The sequence below is a fragment of the Tenrec ecaudatus genome, chromosome 2 (assembly GCF_050624435.1).
Source record: "Tenrec ecaudatus isolate mTenEca1 chromosome 2, mTenEca1.hap1, whole genome shotgun sequence".
In the NCBI taxonomy this organism is placed as follows: domain Eukaryota; kingdom Metazoa; phylum Chordata; class Mammalia; order Afrosoricida; family Tenrecidae; genus Tenrec; species Tenrec ecaudatus.
Genome location: NC_134531.1, coordinates 35,159,767 through 35,186,876, shown reverse-complemented (window position 1 = coordinate 35,186,876; position 27,110 = coordinate 35,159,767). Strand labels below are relative to the sequence as shown.

The 27,110-nt window shown below is 44.9% G+C and overlaps 1 protein-coding gene across 1 annotated transcript in view; it reads right to left on the bottom strand.

Annotated features, from left to right (window-relative positions):
- The window catches only part of SLC1A3 (solute carrier family 1 member 3), a 108,467-nt gene that overhangs the window by 68,283 nt on the left and 13,074 nt on the right, over nucleotides 1–27,110 (bottom strand). Inside the window, exon 3 of the mRNA XM_075540938.1 lies at nucleotides 12,815–12,952. Within this exon, the coding sequence (XP_075397053.1) occupies nucleotides 12,815–12,952 (138 nt within the window). The remainder of the gene's footprint in view (nucleotides 1–12,814; nucleotides 12,953–27,110) is intronic.

Sequence of the window (27,110 nt, the reverse complement as noted above, 5' to 3'; positions counted from 1 at the left end):
GATCATTCCAACCCACCAGTCTTCATCACCAGCCCAAAGCCTTCCTGTATGCCAGGAGATGCACGCTCAGTGCTGAACAGAGAAAACAGGATAGCGTCCCCTGGGGGCTTGAACTCGATGAGACTGTCACAGAAAGTCTTGTCTGACTGCTGATTCCCTCTCTCTCAGTGTGTGTGTGTGTGTGTGTGTGTGCGCGCACACACACAAGCACGAGCAGGCATGCATGCGCACTAACAATAACCCTACCACCTTTTACATGACTTTAAGGGAGACAGAGAAGCCATTACAATGGAATTCCATGGAATGCAATACATGGATACTGATGTATAGTTTTTAAAAAGCATGCATTGCTTATAAATACTCTAGAAGCCCAGTGGAGGGAGGGTATGCTTAGGCTCATAAGCGGCATGGTGACTGGACTCAAGGATTAGGACGGAGCTGGGAAGCATGAGAAGAAGAATGAGGCACTGAGGAGAGGATGGAAGAGGGAGTAGAGGTTTTGTTGGGGAAGCAGAGACAAGTCTGGCCAAGTGGCTTGTGAAGGCTGCACAGGTCCGCTTTGCCACACGAAGCATTCAGACTTTATTCTGTAGTCAATGCAAGAATGTGTCATGTAAAGACACAACATCTTCATAAAGCTTTTGCGATAGAATAGACAAGCGAACAATAAATGTCACTGTGGTGCACTATTACGAGAGAGAAGTCAGCCTTTAACTTTGGGTACATTTGGGTAAGCCAAGGCAGGCTTCCTGGGAGAGGGGAATCTAAACTATGAAGGGCCTGAAATCGAGTGGTCATCTGAGGGTGGGGGTGAGTGAGCTGGAAAACAAAGAAGAGTTCTAGGTAAACAGTGAAGGGGTGTTTCTCATCCCTGGGTGCACGATTGCATCAGCTAGAGAACTAGCAGGAAGCATCAGTTCCCACGCCCGCTTTCAGACTTAATTAGTTGAAAAACTCGGGACACGACTTCCCAGCAATCTGACTTTCAGAGTGTGCGCTCCAGAAGCGTGGTTCACATGACGTGTCTCGCTTCCGAAGCTCTCTCTGGCCCAGCTCCACCCAGTCCAGCCGGCAAGCTCAAACCTCCATGCCAGACCCGTTCACCAGGAGACTTACTCTCCTGGAAACCATTATCACAGAACCATTCATTCCCAATCCTTCGCACAATGGACAGGAGGAGATTTTGATAAGCACTAGAATTGAATCAGCAATTGGAAAGAAAACCTAATTTTATCTCAGAGAATGGTTTTATTTTAAAGGAAGCATTTACATTGTTAATTTTGAAAATTGAATTTCCTAGTGAAAATCCCAATCAAAGCCACAGGCTAACTCAAAGCTCCTGAAACAAGCAGGTAAGAATTCTCGACTCAAGTGGAACCTAAACCTCTCAGAAAGTGGCAACTAATGTAGTCTTGAGCCTGGTGCCTCTGACCTTTCAACTGAAGCAGGATTTCATTTTTTAACCACAAAAATCCTTCTACAAACACTCAGTTCTGGAGGGTTTCATTGGCCACAAGTTTAACTCTTTGGATGGTTTGATAGTGCGAATGGAATAGTGGAACTGATTTCCGTGGGTATAGAGACGATTGGATCTGAATCAACGTCTCTGTTCCATTATGTGACACAGGAGACTTGGACTCATTTCTGTGCAGCCCAGTCTAATAAGGACACGGGAAAGTATGGAAGAGGCAACCAGGATTGTGAAGGGCAGAGATCAGGGAAAAAAGAAAGGGAATTAAGACCTGTCACGGATTGAATTGTGTCCTCCTAAAACACCTGTCACCATGACTGTAATGTACTGATGTAGTTAGAAAGTTACATCATTTTATGATCTTCTGCTATGAGACAATCAATGTAATGGGATTAGGGTGGGATACAGCACCCTTACTTAGCTTACATCCCTGATTTCATGTAAGCAGCATTTTCCTGGCGTGTGACCTATATAATTTTTTAATCTTATAAGAGATAAAAAGAGAGAGAAGCAAGCTGAGAGAGGGACCAATATATGAGTCTTCTAGGAGACAGACTTCAACCCAATAATTGCGATAATCAAAGACAAGGCAGTGATTCTCAACCTTCCTACTGTCGTGACCCTTTCATACAGTTCCTCATCTGTGGTGACCCCCAACCATAAAATTATTCTCATTGCTACTTCATAACTGTAATTTTGCTACCGTTATGAATCATCATGTAAATACTATCTGATATGCAGGATGTATTGTCATTGCTACAAATTGAACATAATTAAACATAATGAAAGCATAGTGATTAATCACAAAACAATATGTAATTATATATGGTGAAATCTTTGTGTTTTCCGATGGTCTTAGGCGACCCCTGTGAAAACCACAGGTGGAGAACCGCTGGGCTTACATGTTCTAGCTGAATGTGGATGGTTACTCTGGGTGCAAGAGTGCATCCTATTGCCTCCATATCCTCCTAGCTCAGAGATCCTTAAGTCTGGCTCCTTTCTCAAAGCTGGGTGACTCGCCTCCTAATACTTGAGCAGCTCCTTCCTAAAGAGAAACTTTATGTAGTTAAAACTCTGTCAAGTACTTCTCTCTAAATTCCTATCAATGAAGCTACATTCCAGAATGACTGTCTCTGGGACCCACACAAGTCCCCACTTTGGGCTCTCTCTGTATTTAATGGTGAAAGAACTGGGTATGTGGAACACAATGCAGGCCAAGAAGACTGTTTCTTTCTTCTTGCTAATGAGGCTATTTCTAGTTATGAGAGCCTGAATACACCCACTCCTCATTTACAGACAAGGTTACGTTCCAAAGGTCAGGTCATCTGCAAAAATCAGCCTGATGCAAAAATGGAGGATGACCATGTCAGTTCACAAAATAAGAGGATTAATGCTATTATTACATGATCACCAACTTACATCCTTATGAAATCTCACTGCCATTGAGTTACTTCGGGCGTACAGTGCCCCAGTGGGACAGAGTGGACGTGTCTCCGTGGGTTTTCGAGGCTGGACACTTTTACGGGAAATAGAAAACCACACCTTTCTCCCACAGAACAGCTGGTGGGTTCAAATTAATGACCAGCCTTTCTGTTAGCAGCTCAACATGTATTCTACTACACCCCAGGGCTCCTTTAACATCATTACATAACTGCATTGTGTCACTACCCAACCATTGAGAACCATGGCTCAGTCAAGTTGACACACAGCCTCCATCATCATGGCATTATGACTCTCACCTTGGTGTTTATTACTGCCCGGTATATGTGAATGCACAAATTTCTTTTTTTACCGTTGTCTATATAAAACGTCAGATAATGATATAGTGGATAGGCGGCAAGCAGGGGTACTGCTGAGGCAGAGGAGCCAGGAGGATCACATTGCTCCTTTCTTTCGTAGGTTCCCATTGGGCTCACCGTTCCAGAGCGACCAGTCCTCTGGGATATTACAATTCCGCATCTATCTACAGTCAGATACTGGACTCCTTGAGGACAGGATCCTTGTCTCCATTTTGGAATCCCCTGGCCCTTGAAAAGTTTCTGATACAAACAACAGAAAAGGCTCAACAAAATTCTGTCTGTATTGGAAAAGGACAATTTTCTTTTCTGGGTCTGTTGGATGTAAATGGTTTTGCCTATATCTCACCCAAACCCAGATTCACTAAAAAAAAAAAAAAAAAAAAAAAAGAGCACTTTGTTACCCTGATTTATTTTCTCTAGGACGCAATTTTTTTTCCCCCATTCACATCCTTCAACCTCCACCTCTAGGCAGGCACTGCTTAGCCATCCTTCCCACGTGCTTGTGAACAGCTCTGGAGAGAAAATCAAGCAGGATCAGCCTGCTGGCTTTCAGTGAGCTCTGCTGGAGCATCTTTGTGGCTGGCTTGTTTACAAGTGGGGACATGGAGAGTGGATGTATGTGAAGTTTTGGTTAGCCAGAGAGGCTCTGTTCATAGCACAAAAAGCAGCTTGTAGAATCGGCTGCCCCACAGAATCCAGGGTGAGACACATTGGGACAGAGTTTCTCAGGAAAGACTGGACAGTTGTATAACCAATGATAAGATTTAGATTTGTTCAGCTGTGATAAGGCTCATCTGATCCCATGCCCTTGCAGTGGTGAAGAAGGGATTCTTTCTGGCTCCTGTCATTACTTCATCAATTCCATGCTTTCTCTAGGTACCTTTAATAGGAAAATGATTATTGTGGGAATCAGAGACAAATGTGGTATGGACGATGGAGATTTGATTATTTGCCCCTCAACTGAAGCGTTCGCTTTTTTGCTCTAGAATTTTTGATAGAATGTGGATGTTACATTTACTGCCAATAAACCAATAGTTGTCATCACGTTAATGCTGACTCATCGTCACCTTATGTGTCTCAGAGCTGTGCTCCATGGGGTTTTCAATGGCTTCCCCCCACACCCCGAAGATCATCTGGGTCCCCTCAAACCTTAGAAGTCAAACATGTGAACTATTTTCACCACCAGGGACTTCTTCCTGCAAATAGGTGTCACCAGCTGAGCATACAGATATACCAGATATAAATCCTCACAACTCCATGACACAGGTACCATTACCTACCTACCTTCCCATTACAACTGAGTTGATTCTGATTCATAGTGACCCCAAAGGACAGAGTAGACCTGGCCCATTGGACATGAAGTCTTCAGGGAAGCAACTGGTGCCATCTTTGTCCTACAGAGAAGCTGGTGAGTTTGAGCCACCAACCTTTAGGTTAGCAGTCACATTCTTATCAACTGTACCAACAAGGCTCCTTTTATAGGGGCCATCACTACTCCTATTTTACAGAGAATGAGAGGAAGAGCCAAAGAAATTCCCCAACAAGGATGTTTCTGCAATAAAATATCCATATTAGGGGATCCACAGGTGGACCACTTGGATCCACAATCAATTCAGATGGAGTCAGCAGCAAAGAGTGAAGCAATATATTGCATTTGAGGGAAATTAGCTTCAAACATCGTCTTTAAAGTGCTAACAATCAAAGATATCACTTTGAGGACTACGGTGTGCCTGATCCAAACCCTGGTATTTTCAATGGCTTCATATACATGTAAGAGCTGTACAACGAATAAGGAAGAGTCGGGAGAAGAGCTGATGCACTGGAATTAAGCTGTTGGTGAACAAAACTGAAAGTACCGTGGGCTGCCAGAATCAAAAAAAAATCTGTCTTGGAAGTGAGGAGGGCTGGTGGCAGAGTGCTTATGTGTTTGGCTGCAATCTGAAAGGTAAGCAGTTCAAAATCACCAGTCACTCTGAGGGAGAAAGATGGGGATGGCTACTCCCATAAACAGGTACAGTCTTGGAAGCTCACAGGGGCAGTTCTACCCTGTCCTATAGGGTCACTATGAGTCAGCACCCATATAGGGTCACTATGAGTCAGCACCCACTTGATGGCAGTGGATTGGGTATTAAAATCACAGCCAGGATGCTGTACTTACCAGCAAGGCTGGTGAGACTTCATCTCAAGGACTTTGGATAGATTTCAGGAAGGACCAAGCTCTGGAGAAGGACACCGTGGTTGGCGAGACCGAGAGGGTCAGTGAAGAAGCAGACCCTCAAATGAGATGGATTGACATGGTGACTGCAACGAGGAAGCTACACATGGCCGTGACTGTGGCCTGGAGCAGGACTGGGCAGTGCTCTTCCGTCTCTTGCGCCCGGTGTTGCTGTGAGTTGGCACTAATCTGATAGCACCCGACAACCGCAATAGGGGGGAGGAAAAGAAGTCTCCAGTTCTTTCCCCCATCTAGAAGTGCTCCGTGTATTTCCAACAGATCTCAATTATACATCCGCGTCATGAAGAGCGTTTAACATGTTAAAATTTTCTAAAGTGATTATTGTGATTGTTTTCTCAAACCCTTAACAAGCCCTTCGCCTGCTCAACCATTAAGAATTGCCAAGTGTGTTCTATTTTATTTTATGTTTTACTTGCTCGTGTTAGATGGAATGACAAAACTGGAGTTCACTTTTCTTTTTCTAGAACCTCAGGGTCATCCTTTGAAGCACAACCTTATTGCTTTTATTACTATTATTTTTTTCAGGTAAGAAAGCCCCTTGCTGGCTTAAGTGGAGAGCAAATGCCTTGAGAATGATTGGGGCAGGGAATGTATGGATGTGCTTTATACAATTGATGTATGTATATGTATGAACTGTGATAAGAATTGTATGAGCCCCAATAAATTGTTTTTTAAAAAAAGAGAAAGCCCCTTGCTCGTGATCCCAGCTTGTGGGCTTCAACTATAGTTATGACCCACACTCCACTGACTTCCTTGGTCTGTCCACTTGAAAGGAAGTTGCCCAGGTGCTATGTGACACGCTCTGGAACTTGTCACATGGGAAAGGGATCACGGACAGGCAGGTGCCGTTTTTTGCTGTCTATTTGTAAATATTCCATTATGGATACAAAAAAAATAGTTTTATCATTAACACATGGGCTCCAAACATCTCTTGTTCTTGGAAAATTTCAGGCAGAAGTAGTGAGACATTTGGAAGGATACTGCAGGGATGTAAGCATCAGGCAGACAGATGCCGGAACTAGATCAGTGTTTTCCCAAATATATGAAGACAGTGGTGGCTGCGGTACAGAAACCCCATCCCAGTTACCATCAGATCATACAAGGAGAAAGTCACTCTTAAGTTCTCTTTCAATCTTATGGGTCATTGGAGAGAGGATGGCTTGCTTTGATGGCCCAGTGAATCTAACATCTCTAACAGTTGCTAGAGTACCCTCACACTGCAAATTGTAAGCACTCTTTGATGCAAACCAAGAGTTTTGGGAATCAAGTCCACCCAGAGATGACTTGGAAGAACGACCTGGTGATCAACTTAAAAAATTAAAACGCTATGGAGCACGACTCTGACACGAGGCATAAGAGACGAAGAGACAACTGGTTGCTGGTTGAGCATTTGCCAATTCCATCCTACACCTCCCCATTTTTTAAAACAACATAAGTGCAGGTATAATGCTCTCTGAGCTTTTTACATGCAATAATATCAATCTAGAATTTTATAGCATTAAAATTTCCTCTTTCTATTTCTTTTGGGGGATGGAATGGGGGTAAATGATGTGAGAGCACTGAATGAAATTGATGTCGATTTAAAAAAAAGTCTTTTGTAAAGGGGTTTAACTCATGGTGGAAAGTTCTGAACTAATTAACATTAGCATGGAGATGCTGTGGTAGCTACATCATTTCATGTCAACCTGAAGATACATAAAAGTGTAGGGGTACAGTTTAGCCTGTTAATCAGGTCACAGCCTCATGGTGCTTCCTTTTGGTGACTTCCTCATAAGGACAGTCCTGGGAACCTGCCCTTCTCTCTCTACCTTCCCCTTCCTGCTGGCAAGCCACTCTGAGACCTGCTAGAGTTCTGTCATTCTTCCACCACCAATGGATCCGCATGACTTTGCCCCCATCAGCCTGTGATCTTCCTACATTCTACATCCTTGCAGTAACTGTGTGAGTTTGAAGAGGGGCTTCTGGAGTAGTATTTGACTTAAGGGCTTGAGTTTCACTGGTCTGGGATGTTGTCTTGATATATAATTACTTCTTAGTATCAATTCTTTCTTATACATACATGAGTATCTCTGGATTTGTTTCTCTAGTCAACCTGGCCTAACATAGATCCTGTGACTCTAAGAAGATCAGATTTGGGATCCTGTTCTTAAAATCAAAATCAATCAAGTTGTTCCTTTCCTGGTGGGCATACCTATAGCAAGTCTTCCTCCCTCAGTTTTGGAACTGGAGTGGGATGTTGTGCAAATATATGAAGGGTCTTCAACAGGCTATGGAAACTTTTCATTGTATTTTTCAGCAATTTTTGGAAGCCCCCTCATACTGTAGCATTCATGATTTAAGGAGTGCAAAGAAGCCCCCTTTGAGCCCTTCCAACTCTACATATCTGCATCTTTGGACCCTGGATTTCTGTATTCCCAATGCCTAGCTCAAGGCTTGCTGTGGGAGTCACCTAATCTGGTGTCAATTTAAGGATTAAGAGTGTAGGGGTGGAGTCTAGGCTGTCAGTCTGGAGATAGTCAATAAGACTTCTGTTTGGGTACGGCCTTCTCCTGAGAATTCTGAAAAATCCAGTACTTCCTCCTTGGAGGTGGAAGACACCTCTCTTTCTCTGCTACTCCCTGGGAGTCATTGCAGAAGACAAGCCACATGGATGCAACCAGACCTCAGAAGCCCGAGAAGCCACAGAGAGACCCCTGCCAGCACTGAGATGCTTACAATGCCACTGGACTCAAAGACTTTCTATCCATTGGTTTGTGATCATCCTGCATTTGGCTTCATTGCATGTGTTTCATGAGTCTGAAGAGGCCTTTATAGATTGGTATCGGACATATGGGCTAATATCAGACTTATGGCCTTGTTCTGGACCGGGTTGGGATGTTTCCTCAATGTTCAATTCCTCTTGTATATAAACCTCTCCCTTATATACATATGTGTGTTTATGACTTTGTTCTTCTAGTCGACCCAGACAAACACCTTTGCCACAGTGAGAGCTCCAGAAATAATTACTGTGGAAGGAATAAATGTGAAAAGATAGATCTTCCTTTTATGATCCTACCCTGGCAGTTCGGTGCCCTGCCGTCGGCCTCAAACATTTCTGCTGCTTTCCCTATTGTTGACAACCTGGCCAAGCAGTTTCACTTACATTTGCGAAGGATATGAACATGCTCAACTCGGGACAGATTTTGTTTGCCAAATGCATGGTTTCCACTTCCAGAAAACTGGAGAGATGGCATGGGTGTTGCAGGAGGCTCGGCGAGCCAGGGGAACTGTACCCTCGGAGTGAGAAAAGAAGAAACCACTCCTTATCTCAAAGGAGTCAGCACTCAGGAAGGGGTCAGAGCTAGGGCCACAGGGCACAACCTGCCCGTGGGGCTTAATCATTCTCCGGTCACCCTAATCAGGTGAAGCCAGTTGAGCCAACTCTTTCTGGCCTGGGATATCAAGTTTGGTTGCTTATCTTGACTGAATCAATAGGATCAGGCGCAAAATCTCTATTTTATTGTGTGATGTGTTGGCATAGGCATATTATTCTTGAAAGAAAGGGAAGCAGTTGAATACAAATTTAGCCATCAGGCTTACTTCCAGTTTCTCTCTAGAAGCTTCTGGAATGCTAATCCACACCAACGATGTTCAGAAAGACTGGAATTTCAATGGGGAGAAGGAGAGCATCATTTATAAGGACCCCAGAAACACAACTCACAAACTTAAGTGTTTCAAGTTCAAAGACCCAACTTAGATTTCCCAGCATGTAAATGTAACTGCAGGCCAATTAAGTGCACAGGATGCCTGCTGAAGTCTTCTCAAATAAAATTTCTAGTTGGGGAAATACAACAGGGCTTTCATTAATTTCAGTTTCTGTCTGCACAGAACCTGGGACCTTGGAACTTAAGAGCAGTCAGTCAGTGAAGCATTTTCTCATTGGGAAATACCTAGTATGGAAGCATGACCCCTGGGTTCTTATTCTGGTGTTTCGGTCTGGTGCAGGAAAGACCAGAACTGCTAGTACACAACTTCGCTGTACAAAGAAAGGTGGAGAGAAGTGGTTTCCTAGTGGCTCTTTGTTTAGTCGGCAATGAATGTGGCGTTTCAGTAGCGGGGTCCATCTTATTAGTCAAGCGTTGGCACCGAACTGCCAACGACTGAATAAAACAGCATACGGAGCCCAGCGGTAGCCTGACGTTGCCTTTCTTACAATCAATGGCACCGACCTTCAAACAGGAGCTCCACTCCTGGACTAGGAGTTTGTTCAGCTTGCAGTGTTTTTGTTTGTTTCGATTTTACACCTACTTCTCACTTAACCAATGATCTCATTACCGGACATTTTGTATTTCAGACGATAGTCAAAACTCTACTATTACTTTTGCATTTGTGACATTGTGTATCGGTAAGAAGTGCTGAGCGAGGTAGGAGGTGAGGGCAAAGGTGGCTGTGATGTCTGAGGTTATGTGTCAACTTGCCTGGGCCAGACATCTCAGGGGGTTGGCAGTTAGGTCATGATGAAATCTGGCAGTTCCAGAAAGATGTGATTTGATCGTTATGAAATGATTCAGCCACCCTCCATTTTTGCGGGCAGATGCGCTCATCCTCCGTCGTTACCCCATGCTGGTGTACATATGATGACCTGGGCTGGAAGCTCACTGTGATGATAAATGAAGAACGGGTGTGCTAACAGTGAAAAATCTGGAGGTTCTTGAAAAACATTTGGATTTCTGGGTTCTCCTGACAATCAGAGAAATTTGGCCTTTGTAGAAATTGGCAGGAGGATCCTAGACTTCAGTTTTCCAATTCATTATCCTCCCCCTTGCCTTTCTCTGACCACCCTATTCTGCAGCTTGGCCAGTTGTGTTGATTATGCCCCATGTCCCTGTTACTTCTCTCACTGAGGAGAAATCTCTTTCTGAACCCATGATTTTCAAAGTAGGAAACCCAAAAGTCACCTTAAATGGCAGCTTCATACCTGTCCATCTCCTCTCAGCCAGCTGGAGTAATTTGTGTTGGCTTATCTATTCCCAAGTAGAGCCTGGCTTTGTTCTCTCTCTTGGCAATCCATTACACCCGGGGATTCTCCCTGGGAGGCGTGTCGTTTGCAAAATTCATCTCTCTCCCTGTCACTGAAGATTCTTATGGAATCATTCATTCTCATTGCTCATGAGTATTGACATTTTCATAGCTTGGAAATTATTCATTTGACACCAACAATGTAAAATGATCTTTGGCAAATTAAACTATGGGCCCCCAGGCTCCTTGCCTTACCAGTCCTGAGTAAGGGCTGAGGATATCTGTATAGCGCCCCCCCCCCCACCCCCCAAACAGCACAGCTAACTTTGCCTTAGCTTATATTTTAAAACTTCATGTTCTGTTACTTGTTTATAACTTATAATTCCTTGCTCTTCAGAAACAATATTAAAAATGGCAATGATTTCTCCTGGGTGGACCCACACATTTCTTTTTCCTTAGGCACAGGGGCCACATTGTAATATTCTTTCGAAAATGATTGTTTTTCAATCAAAGCTTTTATCCCTTCAATAAAATTCATGTAATAAGTACTAGAAAAATCCCAGGAAGTACTATGAGTTCAGGGTCATGTCAATTGAGGCTTAATACTCTCTTTTCACTCTATTGTTAGGGGACTACATCTGACCTCTTCTAAAGAGTAACACAGTGAGTTGTCAACACGGTTGCCGGAAAGCAGCAGCTTTGGAACACCGGTCCCATCCTTGAAGAGACGATGTCAATAAATCCGGGATCCTCAGCGAGTGTGTCCCCCACCCAGGAACGCGGCAGGTGCTCAGTTCAGTAAGGGATTCTCTGACCCACTCGTGAAAATGGACACTAGGAGTTCTCTATCAATGCTCTCTGCAAAGAACTTGCTCCTGCAGCACGTGGACAATAAAAGTAGGATGTGCCCTTATGAAACAGCATTTAATATCACTTTGGTGATAAGCATCAGTGTTGCTATGGTGAGACCTGGTCAGTCACGAACCAGGCCAATTTCATAATCAAGGAACCCAAATCAGGCTGTCCACATGATGGTTTTATGGGCAACTCACCCTCCAATGGGAGTGTGTGCCTATGCGGTAACTTGTTTAAGGCCTTAGACAAGTGGAAGCCAGCAGAGATCTGCAAGGAAGGGAGGAAGAAAAAAAAAAATTCGAAATCCTTTCTACCCAAGTCATGACTAGCCCTCAAGGGGAGGCAAGATCTAGAATCTTGCTCAGGATGTTTGAGTTATACTACCAAGTTCTTGGTACACAGAGATCTCAAAAGGAGACTGTAAACCCCCCATTGGGAACTCCCCTGGAGGAAGGATGGTCAGAAGCCAGAGTGACCTGCCTGGAGGGCGCTGGGGACTCACAGGTGGGAAGAGAAGAACAGGTCGTTAATAACTGAGTTCTGGCCTTTAGCTACAAGCCCAGAAAGCATCCTGTGGGGCAGTGTCTATGGAATGCCTTCTCTGAGGCAAAGGTGTGCTCTTGGGAAAGAGGAGAACAGGCAGGAAGGGCCCCACAATAACACTCTTCTGCCACATCTTGGCGGCGTGTGCAAACACCCAGTCAGGACTCTTAACTTTTGGCCATGCAAGAGTTCTTTACCTCCTTGTCACAGAAATCAGACTCCTACCCTGCAAGCATCCACTCATGGAAAACCCAACACCCTCCACCGTGACATTCAAGATGGGAAAAATCTCCCACACCCTCCCCATTCTCCCGCCAAGGTGAGAGGTAAGGGGGGTGGGGTGGGGGCAACCAGAAAAGGAAATGAGATCATGCGGGTGGACCAGGAACAAAAGATAAAAGTGTTGATGGCAGTCGGTGTGGGTGAGCGTGTGGTGCATTACCTCTTGATGAGGCTTCCCAGAAGGCTCCCGCTCAAGTCCTGGTGGCTCTGAGAACAAGCATTCTTGCATCAATAGCTAATAGGCTGGCCAACCAGATGTTATCTGGGTGGGATAAGAGGGTGAGAAAACAGACCTGTTGTTCGCTGTTGTCAACTGCATCCCTGTGGTCAGAGACGGCTGGTGGTGTCGTGTTTAGCAGGGCCCCCACTTGCATAGCGAGGCAGCCCAGATTATGTGGCTGTTCCAATCAGTTTTCCTCTTGTGATTGGTGAACTAGGAGCGTTACAATCATTCATGCACTACTCAGGCCCCTTCTCCATCACTCTGAAGGGGCCTTGTGGATTCCTTTTCTCTAGAACGGAGCATGCATCCAACAGAAACCTAAAGCATTGGCTTTTCTAGGTGAATGATTTTTGTTTTGTTTTTTCCTCCAAGAAGCACACTTAAATGCAACTGCACGGAGTCGTTACCTGTGACAAGACTGGAGATGATGAGAGGCAACACCAGCATCTGTAACATCCTCATCAGGAGTTCCCCAGGAAAGGCGAAGTATTTGACCTCCCGGTAGCTCATTTTGTAGGGCCGCAGAGTAAATCCAAGGATGGTACCTGAAGGCAAGAAAAGACAAATGGAGGGAGAGAAGGAGAGAGACAAAAATGGAGGCTGGTCAGAACCAGAAGCCGCGGTTCTAGTTCAGGGACAAATACTTGAGCGGTGGCTATCCACACATATTCATGAAGCCTTGGGAGCAGCCGCTGGGGGGGAGCATTTGGATGACGTATGGGGCTTCAAGTTGGACTTGCAGGCAAATGTAGAATATCTTTGTCTGACTCGAATGGAGTGGAACTAGACTGACAGCATTCCAAAGGCTGGGCTGGTTCAAGGAGACAGATCCTGTGTTCAGGTGGACGAGACAAGGTGGGGAATAAAGGCCTTATTGGCATGCACTCCGAGCATAGCCACTTTAGGGCGGGTCCCACCATGGATGGCTCCGGTGGATTCTGACCCAGGGCAGCCCCACGCGTTGTAGAGTCTTTTGGACTATGGGCCTAATGGAAGCAGATTGACAGTCTCCCTTCCATGCAGGACAATTGTATTCCCCGCCCCCAGTTAACAAGACCTCTACTCATTCATATCCCTAATCCACTTCCATCACCTCTCTATCCGCACACCATACCTCCCGCCTCTCTCTCTTTCTCTCTGTCACGACGTGGTCTTGACATTGCCTTGGTAACTGCACTGTATAGACTTGTTACTTGCTGGCAAGAGACCGTTCCAAAATGAGTAAAGAGATTCCTTCCACCATGCGCCCCCTCTCAACAGACCTTTTTCTTGAAAACCTGGGGGAACTGGGGAGAGACAAAATAATGCTCCCTTCATTTTCCGTCTGCTTCTGGAAACTTTCAGACACACTTTGCAAACGATCTTGGTTCTGTGAGACTCAAATTATGCAAGGAAGTACTTGAAAGGATCGCAAGTGAATAAAAGCATTAAGATATTTGCTCTTTCTCCCCTTCCTCTAATTTCCTCCCCTCACCCTAAGAAGATCTACTCACTCCAATATAACACAGATTAAAAAATGTTATCCTGGCACAATGAGCACAGGAGTAAGTTGTAGGAAAAAGAACAAGCCAAGGGCTGAGGGGGGTGGGGTGGGTGGTAAACAATAGCTCTTCCGAAGGACCAGAGGCGTCCCTCCTTCACGGAAACGGAACCACCCTATCTTTTCAGAAAGGGGTATCTGGGACACAAAGATCATCTCAATCACTGCCCTTCCGGCGTCTGGCATTTCAGCAGCATGAGCTGTCCATTCTTTTATTCCATACTGTGATTTTCCAATAAGAATCGGAATCTGTGCAACCAGAAAATCCAGCTGACCCACTTCCCGGAGGCCCTCGGGAACCTGTTACTTCTCCACTCCAAGCGTTCCACAGCGCCACAGCACGAGGCAAAGGCTGAGTTGAAAAATGAAGAAATGGAGGGGGCAAAAACCCTGCCCATATTAGGTCTACCACACACCCTGCTTATTAGGAAATTCTTGGCATGTACAAATGGGTTGCATTTGACCACTAACCTCAAGGTTGAAGACTTGAACCCACTCAGCAGGGCTATGGAAGAAAGGCCTAGTGATCTACTTCCCTTCAGGTGAAACCAAACTCACTTCCAGTGAGTGGATTTAGACTTTTAGCAATCCTCTAGGTCAGTGGTTCTCAACCTCCCTCATGCCGCAATCCTTTCATACAGTTCCTCATGTTGTGGTGACCCCCAACCACAACATTATTTTCGTTGCTACTTCATCACTGTAATTTTGCTACTGTTATGAATTGTTATGTAAATATCTGATAGGCAGGATGTATTTTCATTGGTACAAATTGAACATAATTAAAGCATAGTGATTAATCACAAAACAATATGTAATTCCATATTGTGAAATATTTATTTCTAATGACAAATAAGTGAAATTTGTTTTGAAGCATGGTGTAGCATGGGTAACAGTCTGCACGCCCGGTGCTCGTTATGTGGGCGTATCTGCATGTGGGTGGACCCGCCTGGAGACGGAGAAGGGGCATCTCAGTTCCTAAGACTGTCTAAAACAGGTGTTTTCAGATGGTCTTAGATGATCCCTGTGAAAGGGTCGTTCAAACCCCCAAAGGGGTCACGACCCACAGGTTGAGAAACACAGCTCTAGGCTAAGGGTAGAACTGCCTCTGGATTTCCAACAGTAACTCTTTTTTAAAAAAAAAAATCATTTTATTGGGGGCTCATACAACTCATGACAATCCATACAGACATCATTTGCCAACACTAACTCTTTACTGCTCAGAAAGCTTCATCTTTCTCCTGTGTAGCAGCTGGTAGTTTTGAACTGCTGACTCTGCAGTTCACAGCCCACTGTATCATCACGACTCCACCCTCACCATCAGGGCTTCCTTAAGGTTGAAGCCCAGAAAACCCTAGGGAACACTTCCATTTGGATCCACATGGGGTCACCTTGGATCAGAATTGTTTGTCTTTGGTTTTAATGCTTATCGATGTCTTACTGTATGCCAGGAATTGTGATTAGGGGGTACTATTTTACTGTTCATTTTCTTGTGGAGAAACTTTAGCTTAAAACTCCCCGAAAGTCAAGTAGCTACTTGAGTGGCAGAGCTTGAAGCCAGGTGGTTTGGCCTCAGATCCCAGGCCCCATGACGGCATCGGCCTCACACGTTTCCAGCCCATCCTGCAGGGCCAAGGTCCCAGCGTTCCTGCATCATGGAGGTTCTTCCCAGAAGGCCCCAAGCCAGGGTGAATGGATGGAAATCTCCCAGAAGGCACTGCTTCCTAAACGTCACGTTCACACCGCATGATAGCAGATCCAATGATTATATCTGAATTTATTTATTTTTCCTCTGCTGTTAAGCACTGAAGTTGGTTTACATTTATTTTTAGGATGAACTCCATGATGAACATATGAAAGCCGCTGCAAAAGCTGTAGAAACAAGCCCAAATTTACTAATGTAGTGAGTAAAACCCCAAATCCAAACCCACTGTCTTCAAATTAATTCTGCCTCATAGCAACCCTCGAGGACAGAGTAGAATTGTTCCATTGGACTCCCAGACTCCGAATCCTTATGGAAGCTGCTGTGTCACCGCTCCCCTGCAGTGGCTGGTGGGCTATAGAATCACACCTCTGATGAGCCATTGAGAGCACAACACACTGCACCATTGGGCGCCTGACCACATGGACAGTGGATGCATATCTGTTTTCCTTAGTATTAACTCGACATTGACCATTTCTCCGTTACAGGCATGCTAGTATTATCTAAGAACCTACTAGGACACGAGCAATCATAGTCTCTTAAGAATTTATAGGTTTATGTGTTTGGTATAGGTTTTTTAATATGATAATGATTCTTTAGCGTATATATTTGCTATATCCATTTCGCTAGATTTTCCCTTATAACAGTAATTTTACAACTGGAAAACAAGCAGACGTTTTCCATTTTTATAAAGCCATATCTGTACACTTTTTAAAAATTAGTTTTATTGGGGGAGTCTTACATCTCTTATTACAATCCATACATTCATCCATTGTGTCAAGCATATTTGTACATACGTTACCATCATTTTCAAAGCATTTTCTTTCTACTTGAGCCCTTGATATCAGCTCTTCATTTCCCCCCTCCCTCCCCTGCCTTCTCTCTCTCTCTCATGAACCCTTGATAAGTTATAGATTATTATTTTCTTTAAAAAAATCATTTTATTGAGGGATCATACCACTCTTATCACAATTCATGCATACATCAATTGTGTAAAGCATATTTGTACATTCGTTGCTTTCCACTTAAGCCCCTGGCATCAGCTCCTCATTCCCCCGCTCCTCCCTGCTACCCCTCCCTCATGAACCCTTGCTAATTTATAAATTATTATTTTGTCATATTTTACACTGTCCGACAGCTCCCTTCACTCACTTTTCTCTTGTTCATCCCCCTTGTGATCAACTTCCCCCACTCTCCCCCCCACCCGTCCCCTTATCCTCCCAGTATCTTTATTCTCATTGTTGGTCCTGAGGGGTTTATCCATCCTGGATTCCTTGTACTTGGGGCTCTTATCTGTAGCAGTGTGCATGTTTTGAGCTAATGTGATCTGTGAGGCAGAATTGGGGTCATAATAGTGGGATGGAGGTGGGGGCCGGAAGCATTAAAGAACTAGAGGAAAGTTGTGTGTTTCATCAGTGCTATACTGCACCCTGACTGGCTCATCTCTTCCTTGTGGCCCTTCAGTGAGGGGATGTTCAATTGTCTACAGATGGGCTTTGGGTCTCCACTGCGACCCCTTCTGTTGTCAATATGATCGTTTGTTTTCCATTTTTATACAGCCATATCTGTACACTTTTTACTAGAGGGTTTCCAGTAAGAGTTATAAGCTTTCATTTCTCTCCCCTTCCCAGCTTTGATGAGCATTTGTCTTCGTTCCCTCCTTTAGTCACTGTGGTTTTGTTTGTTGACTTGCTTGGTTTTTTCACATTTAAACTTCCTGACACTCAGTTGGGGCTCAGCCATCGACGTTCAGTTTTCAGTAGATTCTATTCAACACAGCAGCAGAGACAGAGGAGTGGAATGATTAAGAGGCTTTGGTTACAGCTGGCTCGTTCCTCCTTGTGATTATGGAGGCTAAGTCACACTGCGCCAGTGCTTTATCTTCGACTAAATGCAGAACTAGACAGACTTTGCTTTCTTTGCCATCAAATGCAGACCTGATTTTACTGGTCTTGGTGATCTGTTTTCCTTATGCACTTGGCTTTAAACATTTGTCTCCGACAAAAATGGACCTAGTAAACATAACAAACCCATTTTGCTCAACCAGAATTTGAATAAATCAAGTGGTGAGGAATCTTCTTGTTCTTGCTAGTTGCTATTTTGTTGATTCCCTCTCCTGGCTCCCCTGTGTGCCCAGCAGAATTGCTCTGTAGGGTGCTCACGGCTGTGCCTTTCAGAAGCTGATCACCATGTCTGTGTTCTGAGGCTCCTCTGGGTGACTTTGAACTGCCACTCTTTTGGCTATTAGATGAGTGCTTAATTGTTTGCACCACCAAGGGCATCCCTAGGAATATTGTTGTTGCTAGGTGTGAGTTGCTTCCAACGCATTTTGACTCTATGTACAACAGAAGGGCACACTGCCCGGTGCTGTGCCATCTGAGGGTTGCTCTGTTTGAGCCCATTGGTAGAGATGCCATGTTAACCCATCACATGCAGGGTCTTCTGCTTTATCTTTGATTCTCTGCTTTACCAAGCACGATGTTCTTTTGTAGGAACTGTTCTCACCTGAGACGTGTCCAAAGCACATGAGACAAAGTCTCTCCATCCTTGTTTCTGAGGAGGATTCTGCCTCTCGCTCTTCCAAGACAGATTTGTTTGTTCTTCTGACAGGTCATGGGACTTTCAGTATTCTGTGTCAACACCATAATTCAAGTGCATTAATTCTTCTTTGGTACCCCTTAATTCATGGTCCAGCTCTCCTATGCATATGAGGTGATAGAAAAGACCTTGGTTTGGTCAGGTACACTTTCATCCTTAAAGTGATATCTTCACCGTTTAAGACTTTAAAGAGGTCTTGTGCAGCAGATTTTCACCGTGCAATAAATACATCGTTTTATTTCTCGACAGCTGCTTCCATGAACATTGATGTGGATCCAACTTCATATACAGATGAGGAGATTGAAAAGATCATGGCTGGGATCAGGTGCGCCTTTGTCCTAAAGAAACATCTTTGTTAGTCAACACTTTAAAGGAGTCTTGTGCATCAGATTTACTCAATGAAATACCTTGCTTGATTTCTTGAGTGCTACTGCCTGAGCATTGGTTGTGGATCCAAGCATGATGAAATTCTTCTTCTGCTTTTTTTTGGATGAAATTCTTGACCACGTCAATCTTTTCTCCATTTACTAGGTAACATTTATGTGGTGTTACCTATTTATCCACTTCAAGGATTCTTGTCTTCTTCATTTCTTGAGTTGTAATTCCTACTAAGGCTGCAGACCTTGATCTTCATCAGTGAGGGCTTCAAGCCTTCCTCCCTTTCAGCAAGCAAGGTTGTGCCATCTGCATTTTGCAGTTTGCTAAATAAGTCATCCTCCGATCGTGATGCCACATTCTTCTTCATATAACCCAACTTTTCTCAGTATTTTCTCAGTAGGCAGACTGAACATAAATATGGTGAGAAAATACAACCTTAACACACACTTTTCTTGATTTTAAATCACGCATTATTCCTTTGCTCTGTTTGAATGACTGCCTCTTGGTCTATGTTCATCACGTGCACATTGAAGTGTTCTGGAATTCCCATTCTTCTCAATGTCATCTATCTATAGATGGTTATGGCCCATATTGTCAAATGTGTTGCAAAGCATAAATAAATATCCTTCTGGTATTCTCTGGTTTGAGGGAAGATCCATCTTATGTCAGCAGTGATATCCCTTGTTCCATGTCCTTTTCTGAATCTGGCCTGAATGTCTTGCATTTCCTTGACGATGTACTGCTGTTACTCTTTCCGAACTATCTATAGCAAAATTGTACTTGCAAGTGATACTAATAATATTGTTCTATTCTTCCTGCGTTCTGTTGGGTCACCTTTCTTTGGGATGAGTACAAACACGGGATCTCCTCCAGTCTGGTCACCATCTAACTGTTCTTCTTGATGTCTTGGTGTAGACGAGAGAATGCTTCCAGTGCTGCACCAGTGTGTTGAAACATCTCTATCGGTATTTTGTGAAGTCCTGGAGCTTTGTTTTTGGTAAAGGTCTTTGCGCAGCTTGGACTTTTTTCCTTCAATATCACTGATTTTACTTAAATGAAGGCAACTGTTGGCATTTCTCAACTTGTCTGTAGAATGCATCGGGGGGGGGGGGGGAAAAAGACATTTTCCTTCAAATCCAGCTTTCTGTCCCAGCAAGCAGCATCAGAGGTAAAGTCCATGGTAAGGCCAGCCAGCTATCAGCATCAAATCAAGAGGAAACACTCTGAATGCGGAGACTGCTGGTTTGGGAAATCAGTTCGGGTTTCTGATTATATTCTAGCCCAGCAATGGAAAAAAACCTTCCTTGGAACACATTCCCACAGCCGAGACTTCCCACAACGCTCTTGTGTCTACCCTTCCACCCAATGAGAGGGAGCAGGGCAAGGTCGCCACGGTGCTATTTTGCATTGGCCAGACAGCCTGTTGCCCCTCTGGCACTCAGCTCCATTAATGGACACTGATTGATAATGGCCCTAGCCTTAATAAAAAGCTTTATGGGCACCAGATCCTTAGTGCAAAAGACCAGATTATTATTTTTCTTCTGATTGATTGTTCTCGAGAAAATAAAAATCAAGAACAAAGCACTGTTTCTTTCGTGTCTTGGAGGCATAGCCCGTGTTACGTGTCATAAAAAAGGATCCAGATTCTCACTCAGCAGCAGCCTTGCCTCACGCCTGCTTTAAAACAATAGTTAGAATCTAGGCAACATCTTACTAGGATATTTAAGTGATCAAAATGGACCGTGCTGGTGCTTTGGCAATACAAACAACTCAAGAAGATGGTACTTGAGGGGCTCACTGCTTCCTTTTACAGGATCTGTACAACAAACACCTCTTTGGAAGATGAAATAGCATCTCACCGTCTAAGCTAGGGCACATTTTACACACTGGAGTCCCAGGAAAGATACATCATGGGCTTGTGGTTTAAAGTCAAACATGGACCACAAAATAAAAGCAAAAGACCTACTGCAAGAATTTGGTTCCAGATGCAAACTTGCTCACTGCCATTAAGTCAATTACAGGACACACCTATTCTGGGGAGGTTTCAAGGTTGTCAATCTTCCCGGAAGTAGAAAGCATCATCATTCACCTGAAGCTCAGAGCCCCAGGTGTGGCCCACTAGGCCTGCAGGTAAAGTAGAGCTTTAACCAAATCACCATGCCATAAACTAGCTAAGGCCCCTTTCATCTGATAAAATGGTTAAAAACATTAAGGAGCCAGGAGATATTTAAGAGTAAACAGATGAACAGTAATCTTAAGTCAATTTGGACCAAATTGCCTAATTTAACCTTGGATAAACGTTGAGGCCTGAAATAGTTTTTAAAAAATTATGGAAGTTCTTACTTGATCGATTCAATGTCACAAACAGAATGGCTTCTAGAATTATAACTCCTAGTGCAGAGTTCTCCAGAAAAAGAGAAGGGACCTGGAATGAGAGTCAAGCACTCAGCTTCTAATTGCAAGGTTAGCTCCCAGCCAAGAGCTCCGTGGTGGACGCCCGGTGTTGAAGGGTTCTTCCCACAAAGAGAGCAGAAGTCCTGCTCTGTCACTTGGAGTCACTGTGAGTTGGAATCGACTTAGCAATCCAGAAAGATCCCAGATGTCAAAAAGGATCTAAAATAATAGAGGTGTTGACATGGAGAGAAAGACTTCCCACGCTATGGTCAATAGTAAGAAAGCTACCGAATGCACCAGTTCATCCAAGACGAGCACCCAACGCACACCCTCCTAGTCACCCAGAGAACAATCAAGCTACCACTGCTCGGGACAAGCTAGGCTTGCACCCACTTGAGGGACACAAGAGGTAGAACTAACAAATATTGCGGTTTTATGTGACAAAATTCCACCTTATCTAAGTTAGACTCCTTTCATTCTTAGAGCGAAAAACAAAAATACAAGCAAACCAACTCCAAACACAACAAACAGGGTTACAACAATCTGATGGAGAGTGGAACACACACGGGAGTGTGAGCTCCCAAGACATTTGCCATACTTTGGTGGTTAGGAGCAAGTCACAGACGTGCAGCACGTCATTGATGGAACTTGATTCACCATGCAAAGGTCGCCAGACCTCCTCACCAAAAAACTTCTAGTACGATATCATTATCACCCGCCACGTCACGTACACTATGACCCCGCTCTTCTAACTGGTTTCCTCACTCTCACCCTGACCCCCTGTGGTGCTGGTGGTTAGGTGCAATCGAGTTGGTTCCAACCCACCGCGACCCCGTGCATGACAGGATGAAGCACTGCCTGGCCCTGCGCCATCCTCACAATAGTTCCTGTGCTGAGCCCATCGTGGCAGCCACGGTGTCAGTCCGTCTCGTTGACATTCTTTTTTTGTTTCCCCTCCACTTTACCACCGCTTACTATGGGTCAAACGGCACCTCCCAGCCCGAAACTCCCTCTCCCACCACACACACACACGCACTCACACACACACACGCACTCACACACGCACTCACACACACACGCACTCACACACACACACTCACGCACTCACACACACTCACACACACACGCACTCACACACACACACGCACACACACTCACACACACGCACTCACACACACACGCACTCACACACGCACTCACACACACACACGCACTCACACACACACACACGCACACTCACACGCACTCACACACACGCACGCACACACACACGCACACTCACACACACGCACTCACACACACACACGCACTCACACACACACACACACTCACACTCACACACGCACTCACACACACACGCACTCACACACACACGCACTCACACACACACGCACTCACACACACGCACGCACTCACACACACGCACTCACACACGCACGCACTCACACACACACGCACGCACTCACACACACGCACACACACGCACTCACACACACACGCACTCACACACACACGCGCACACACACACGCACTCACACACACACTCATACACACACACGCACTCACACACACACGCACTCACACACACACGCACGCACTCAAACGCACTCACACACACGCACTCACACACACGCACGCACTCACACGCACTCACACGCACGCACTCACACACGCACGCACTCACACACACTCACACACACGCACTCACACACACGCACTCACACGCACTCACACACACACACGCACTCACACGCACTCACACACACACGCACGCACTCACACACACGCGCACTCACACACATTTTTGTTGTGAATCCTCTATGCCTATGATTGTACTGCCATCCATGTGGCAATGGGTTGTCTTTGCTATATTAATGAGGCAGGGTAAGTATAGGGAGTATCTTGAGTCAATCTTTCTTAAAAAATGATACAAAAGAGATTAAACCAGCCAAGGAGAGAAGCAGACCTAGGGTAAAATAGACGCCAAGACATGTGGGGATCTCTATGGAACCAAGAAACAGGCCTGCCTCCAGGGCTGCAGAGAACAAAAGTCTTTCCCTAGATCGATCACTCTGACATTGGACTTCTAGACTCCCGAACTGTGAGAAAACAAATTTCTGCTTGTTAATGTCAACCACGTAACGAATGTCAACCACCAGATAACGGAGGCACCCTCCATAGTCTAGTCCCAACCTCATACCCAGAACCCCAAATAACGCCCAGCCATTGAGCTGGGTCCAACTCACAGTGAACCAGAAGGACAGAGCAGGACTGTTCCCTAGGCTTTCAGAGACAGCAACTCTTTGCAGGAACAGAAAGTCTCATCTTTCTCCCATGGAGCCTCTGGTGGGTTTGAACTGTAGACTTTGTAGTTAGCAGCCCTGTGCTTAACCCGCTATGCCACTCAGACTCCTCATACCCAGGGAGACCCTTTAAGACTGAAGTCAGAATGTCATTCCTCCCGTGAAGACTAAAAAAAAAGCCAAATGCCATGTAGTGGCTACCTGAGGCCTGTTCTCCTGGCCTCATGGTGCTTTGGCACACACCTCCTCCTCTGCTCCCCCTGGCTTGCTCTGTGTCGACATTGGCCTTTTCGTTGTTCTTCTGTCACCTGTGGTCCCACGCTCGGGTCCGTGCACGACTGACTATTCCTTATGCCTTCAGCACTCTTCCCAGAGAGTCACAAGGTTCATCTTCAGGGCTTAGCTCAAATCTTGTCTTTTCACAAAAGGCCTGTGCTAACCTCTCTCCCCTTCCCTTGCTTTCTTTCAACAGTTCTCATCACTTTGGAAAACATACCCAAATTTATGATTTATTGTGTTCATTATTGTTTCCTCCTGCTAAAATGTAGGCCCCATGACATCAGGGGTTTTTGCCAGTGTGTCACTGATGCCCATCAAGGCCTCCAAACAATTCTTCTTTTTTTTTTTTTTTTGGCAAACGTTTTCTCTCTCTTTTTTGGGAGCTATTTTTTGTTCGTTTGTTTTTTTAATCATTTTATTGGGGCTCATACAACTCTTATTACAATCCATATATACATCAATTGAGTAAAGCACCCTTATACATTTGTGCCCTCATCATTCTCAAAATTTGCCTTCCGCTTGGGTTCCTGGAATCAGCTCATTTTCCCTTTTCCTTCCCCCTCCCTCCCCGCTCCCTCCTCCCTAATGAATCCTTACTAATTTATAAATTATTATTTTATCTTATCTTACACTACCTGACGTCTCCCTTCACCCACTTTCCTGTTGCCCATCCCCCAGAGATGAGGTTATATGTAGATCCTCAAGATTGGTTCCCCCTTTCTACGCCCCCTTCCCTCCCGGTATTGCCACTCTCACCGTTGGTCAGAAGGGTTTCATCTGTCCTAGATTCCCTGTGTTCCAGTTCCCATCCGTACCGCTGTGCATCCTCTGGTCTAACCAGGTTGCAAGGTAGAATTGGGATCATGATAGTTTGGGGGGAGGAAGCATTTAAGAACTAGAGGAAGGTTGTGAGTTTCATTATTGCTACACTAAACCCTGCAAGGGATGTCCATTTGTCTACAGATGGGCGTTGGGTTCCCATCACACACTCCCCTCATTCATGATGATATGATTTTCTCCCCGCCTTTGTTGCTTGAAACCTGGTCCCCTTGGCCCTTCATGATCACACATGTTGGTGTGCTCCTTCCATGTCAAAACAGCTCTTGTACGAAACCAGACAACCAGATTCATAGCTCTCAAGGTGATTCTAACTCACACTGACCCTCTAGCACAGAGCAGAACTGCTCCCCGGATTGTCTGCAGCTGTATATATCCCAAAGTCAGCTGGTGGGTTTGAACTGCTGACCTTACATTACTATTAGCAGCCCCAGAGCACAACCCACGATGCCACCAGGGCACGTGTTGTTGTTAGGTGCCATCAAGCTGGTTCCAGTCTATAGCAACCTTATGTACAATCGAATGAAACACTGCCTGGCCCTGTGCCAGACTCATGATCGCTAAGCTCGAGCCCATGGTTCCAGCCACTGTGTCAAACCATTGTATTGAGGATCTTCTTTTTCCCTGACCACGCATGAAAAGCCATCCCTTTCCTGGGTCTGTCCCTCCTGCTAACATTTACTCAACGTCCTGAGTAAATCATGCAAATCAAAAGCATTACAGTCTTGCTCAGGGTCTGAATTTAGCGTGGATCTTCTAATCGATTGCAAACTCCTGGAGAAAATATGTGAGAACATCGAGTGACTCCGACAAAAACTAACAAACACTTGATCAACTGCACCATCCCAGCTATTATGGCAGGTATGCAATAAATAACCCCAATTATTCTGATGGACCGACTGAAAGCTTCCATTTCAGGATTTGGCCAGATTGGACAATTTGGGCAAGTCATAGGTCCATCTCATGCCAGCTTGACGGGGTGGGCGGACATAAAGTTCCACTCACCTGACCAGGAGGTCTGTCTGTCCACTCTTTGGTCTTTTGTCCCAGCCCAAACTTCCAGGCATTTCCTGGTGAGAAGCGACTCTGTGTTTGTGGCCACCTCCACCCTCCCCCATCTCCTGTTCCCACATCCCTCAGAGATTTGGGCCCTGGCTTGGCTTGTTCTTTTGTCCTTTGGTATTTCCTGTCACTGTCGCTAGAGGTGGAAAATACCTGCCCCAGCTGTGTTCCACCAGTAGTGCCTAGAAGAACCAACCCTGGGAGATCAACCAAGCGAGTAAAACATGGGCACACACTCAAGTTCACACGGCGTGCGACTCTGACGACAACTGCGTCAGAAGAACTCTGGTGTCAGGAAGCCCAGTGCTGGTCCTCAAACTCAGCTCACCAGGATTAGGAAAATTTTTGATTTACAAGTAATCCATTCGGGCTTTTGAATGTCCAACCCACTCTCATTAAAAAAAATAAAACCCTCTCCTTCCATTCCAAAGACAGCGGCCTCAATCATCAGAGCCTCTTGCTTTCTTCCTGACTTCAGAAAAACTCATATGAGTGAGTAGGAACTGGAAGTGAAGTACCTTACGTCGTGCATTTCGCTTGCAAATCATATGCTCATGTACAGCAAGTGAGCGACTTCCATCTGCTCCTTCTGTTCTTTTCAGAGCTTCTTTCTACTATCCTATGTCTCTGTGTAGGATGACCAATAAACCAAAAACTTACTGCCATCAAGTCGTTTCCAACTCACAGCGACCTTACACGACAGGGTGGAAGGACCCTTGTGGGTGTCCGACACTGTTTACCTCTTTGTGGAGTTGAAAGCCTCTTCTTTCTGTCATAGGAAGAAGGTAGCAGCCCAACTTCAACCCAGCTCGGTGCCTTCGAGTCCACGCCAACTTAGAGTGCGCTTATAAGACAGGGTTTCCAAGACTGTATCTCTTCACGGGAGCAGCAGTAGGCCCCTTCTCTCTTACTCTTCTTTCCTGGTGTTACTTTTTACTCTGGAGTCCAGCGGTCTCTGTGTTCAAGTCTTCAGGTTATCAGCACTAGAATTCTGGGAAATGATTTACGGATACGCAGCAATGTCCAAGACTATATCTGAGAGAGCTAACGCTAGATTGGAGGCTACTGGAATATTTTGATATTTTCACTTATAAGTGCCCTTAAAAAGTTGCTCATTATTCCCGTCTCTAAACATCTGCTATTAAACTTGGGGATGTTGGTGTCGGCAGGTGTTACTGAGTCAGCTCTGACTGATAGCCATCTTATGTACTTCAGCGGAAATACTGCCCGGGTCTGTGCCATCCTATAATTGTTCCTGTACTTGAGCCCATGGTTGCCGCCGCCATATTAATCCATCTTGTCCGGGGTCTCCCTCTTTTTCACTGACCTTCTGCTTTACCCAGCATGATGTTCTTCTCCAGGCATCTAAAACTTTCTTCCATCTCTTTTACTGTTGTGAAGATGGTAGATAAGACATTTGAAAGTACTTCCAACACTCGAATGTACTGTGCAAGAAAAATCTTTGAGTATGATAGGAATTAATATGAATTAAATCCATATTTTTGAGGCAGAAAGGTGGAGTCTACTTTATTCTCTCTTTTGCATCTACTTTATTCTATTCTGAAATTCTGTTTTTTCCCCCAAGTAATTTTTTTCTTTAAGTTTATTGTCTA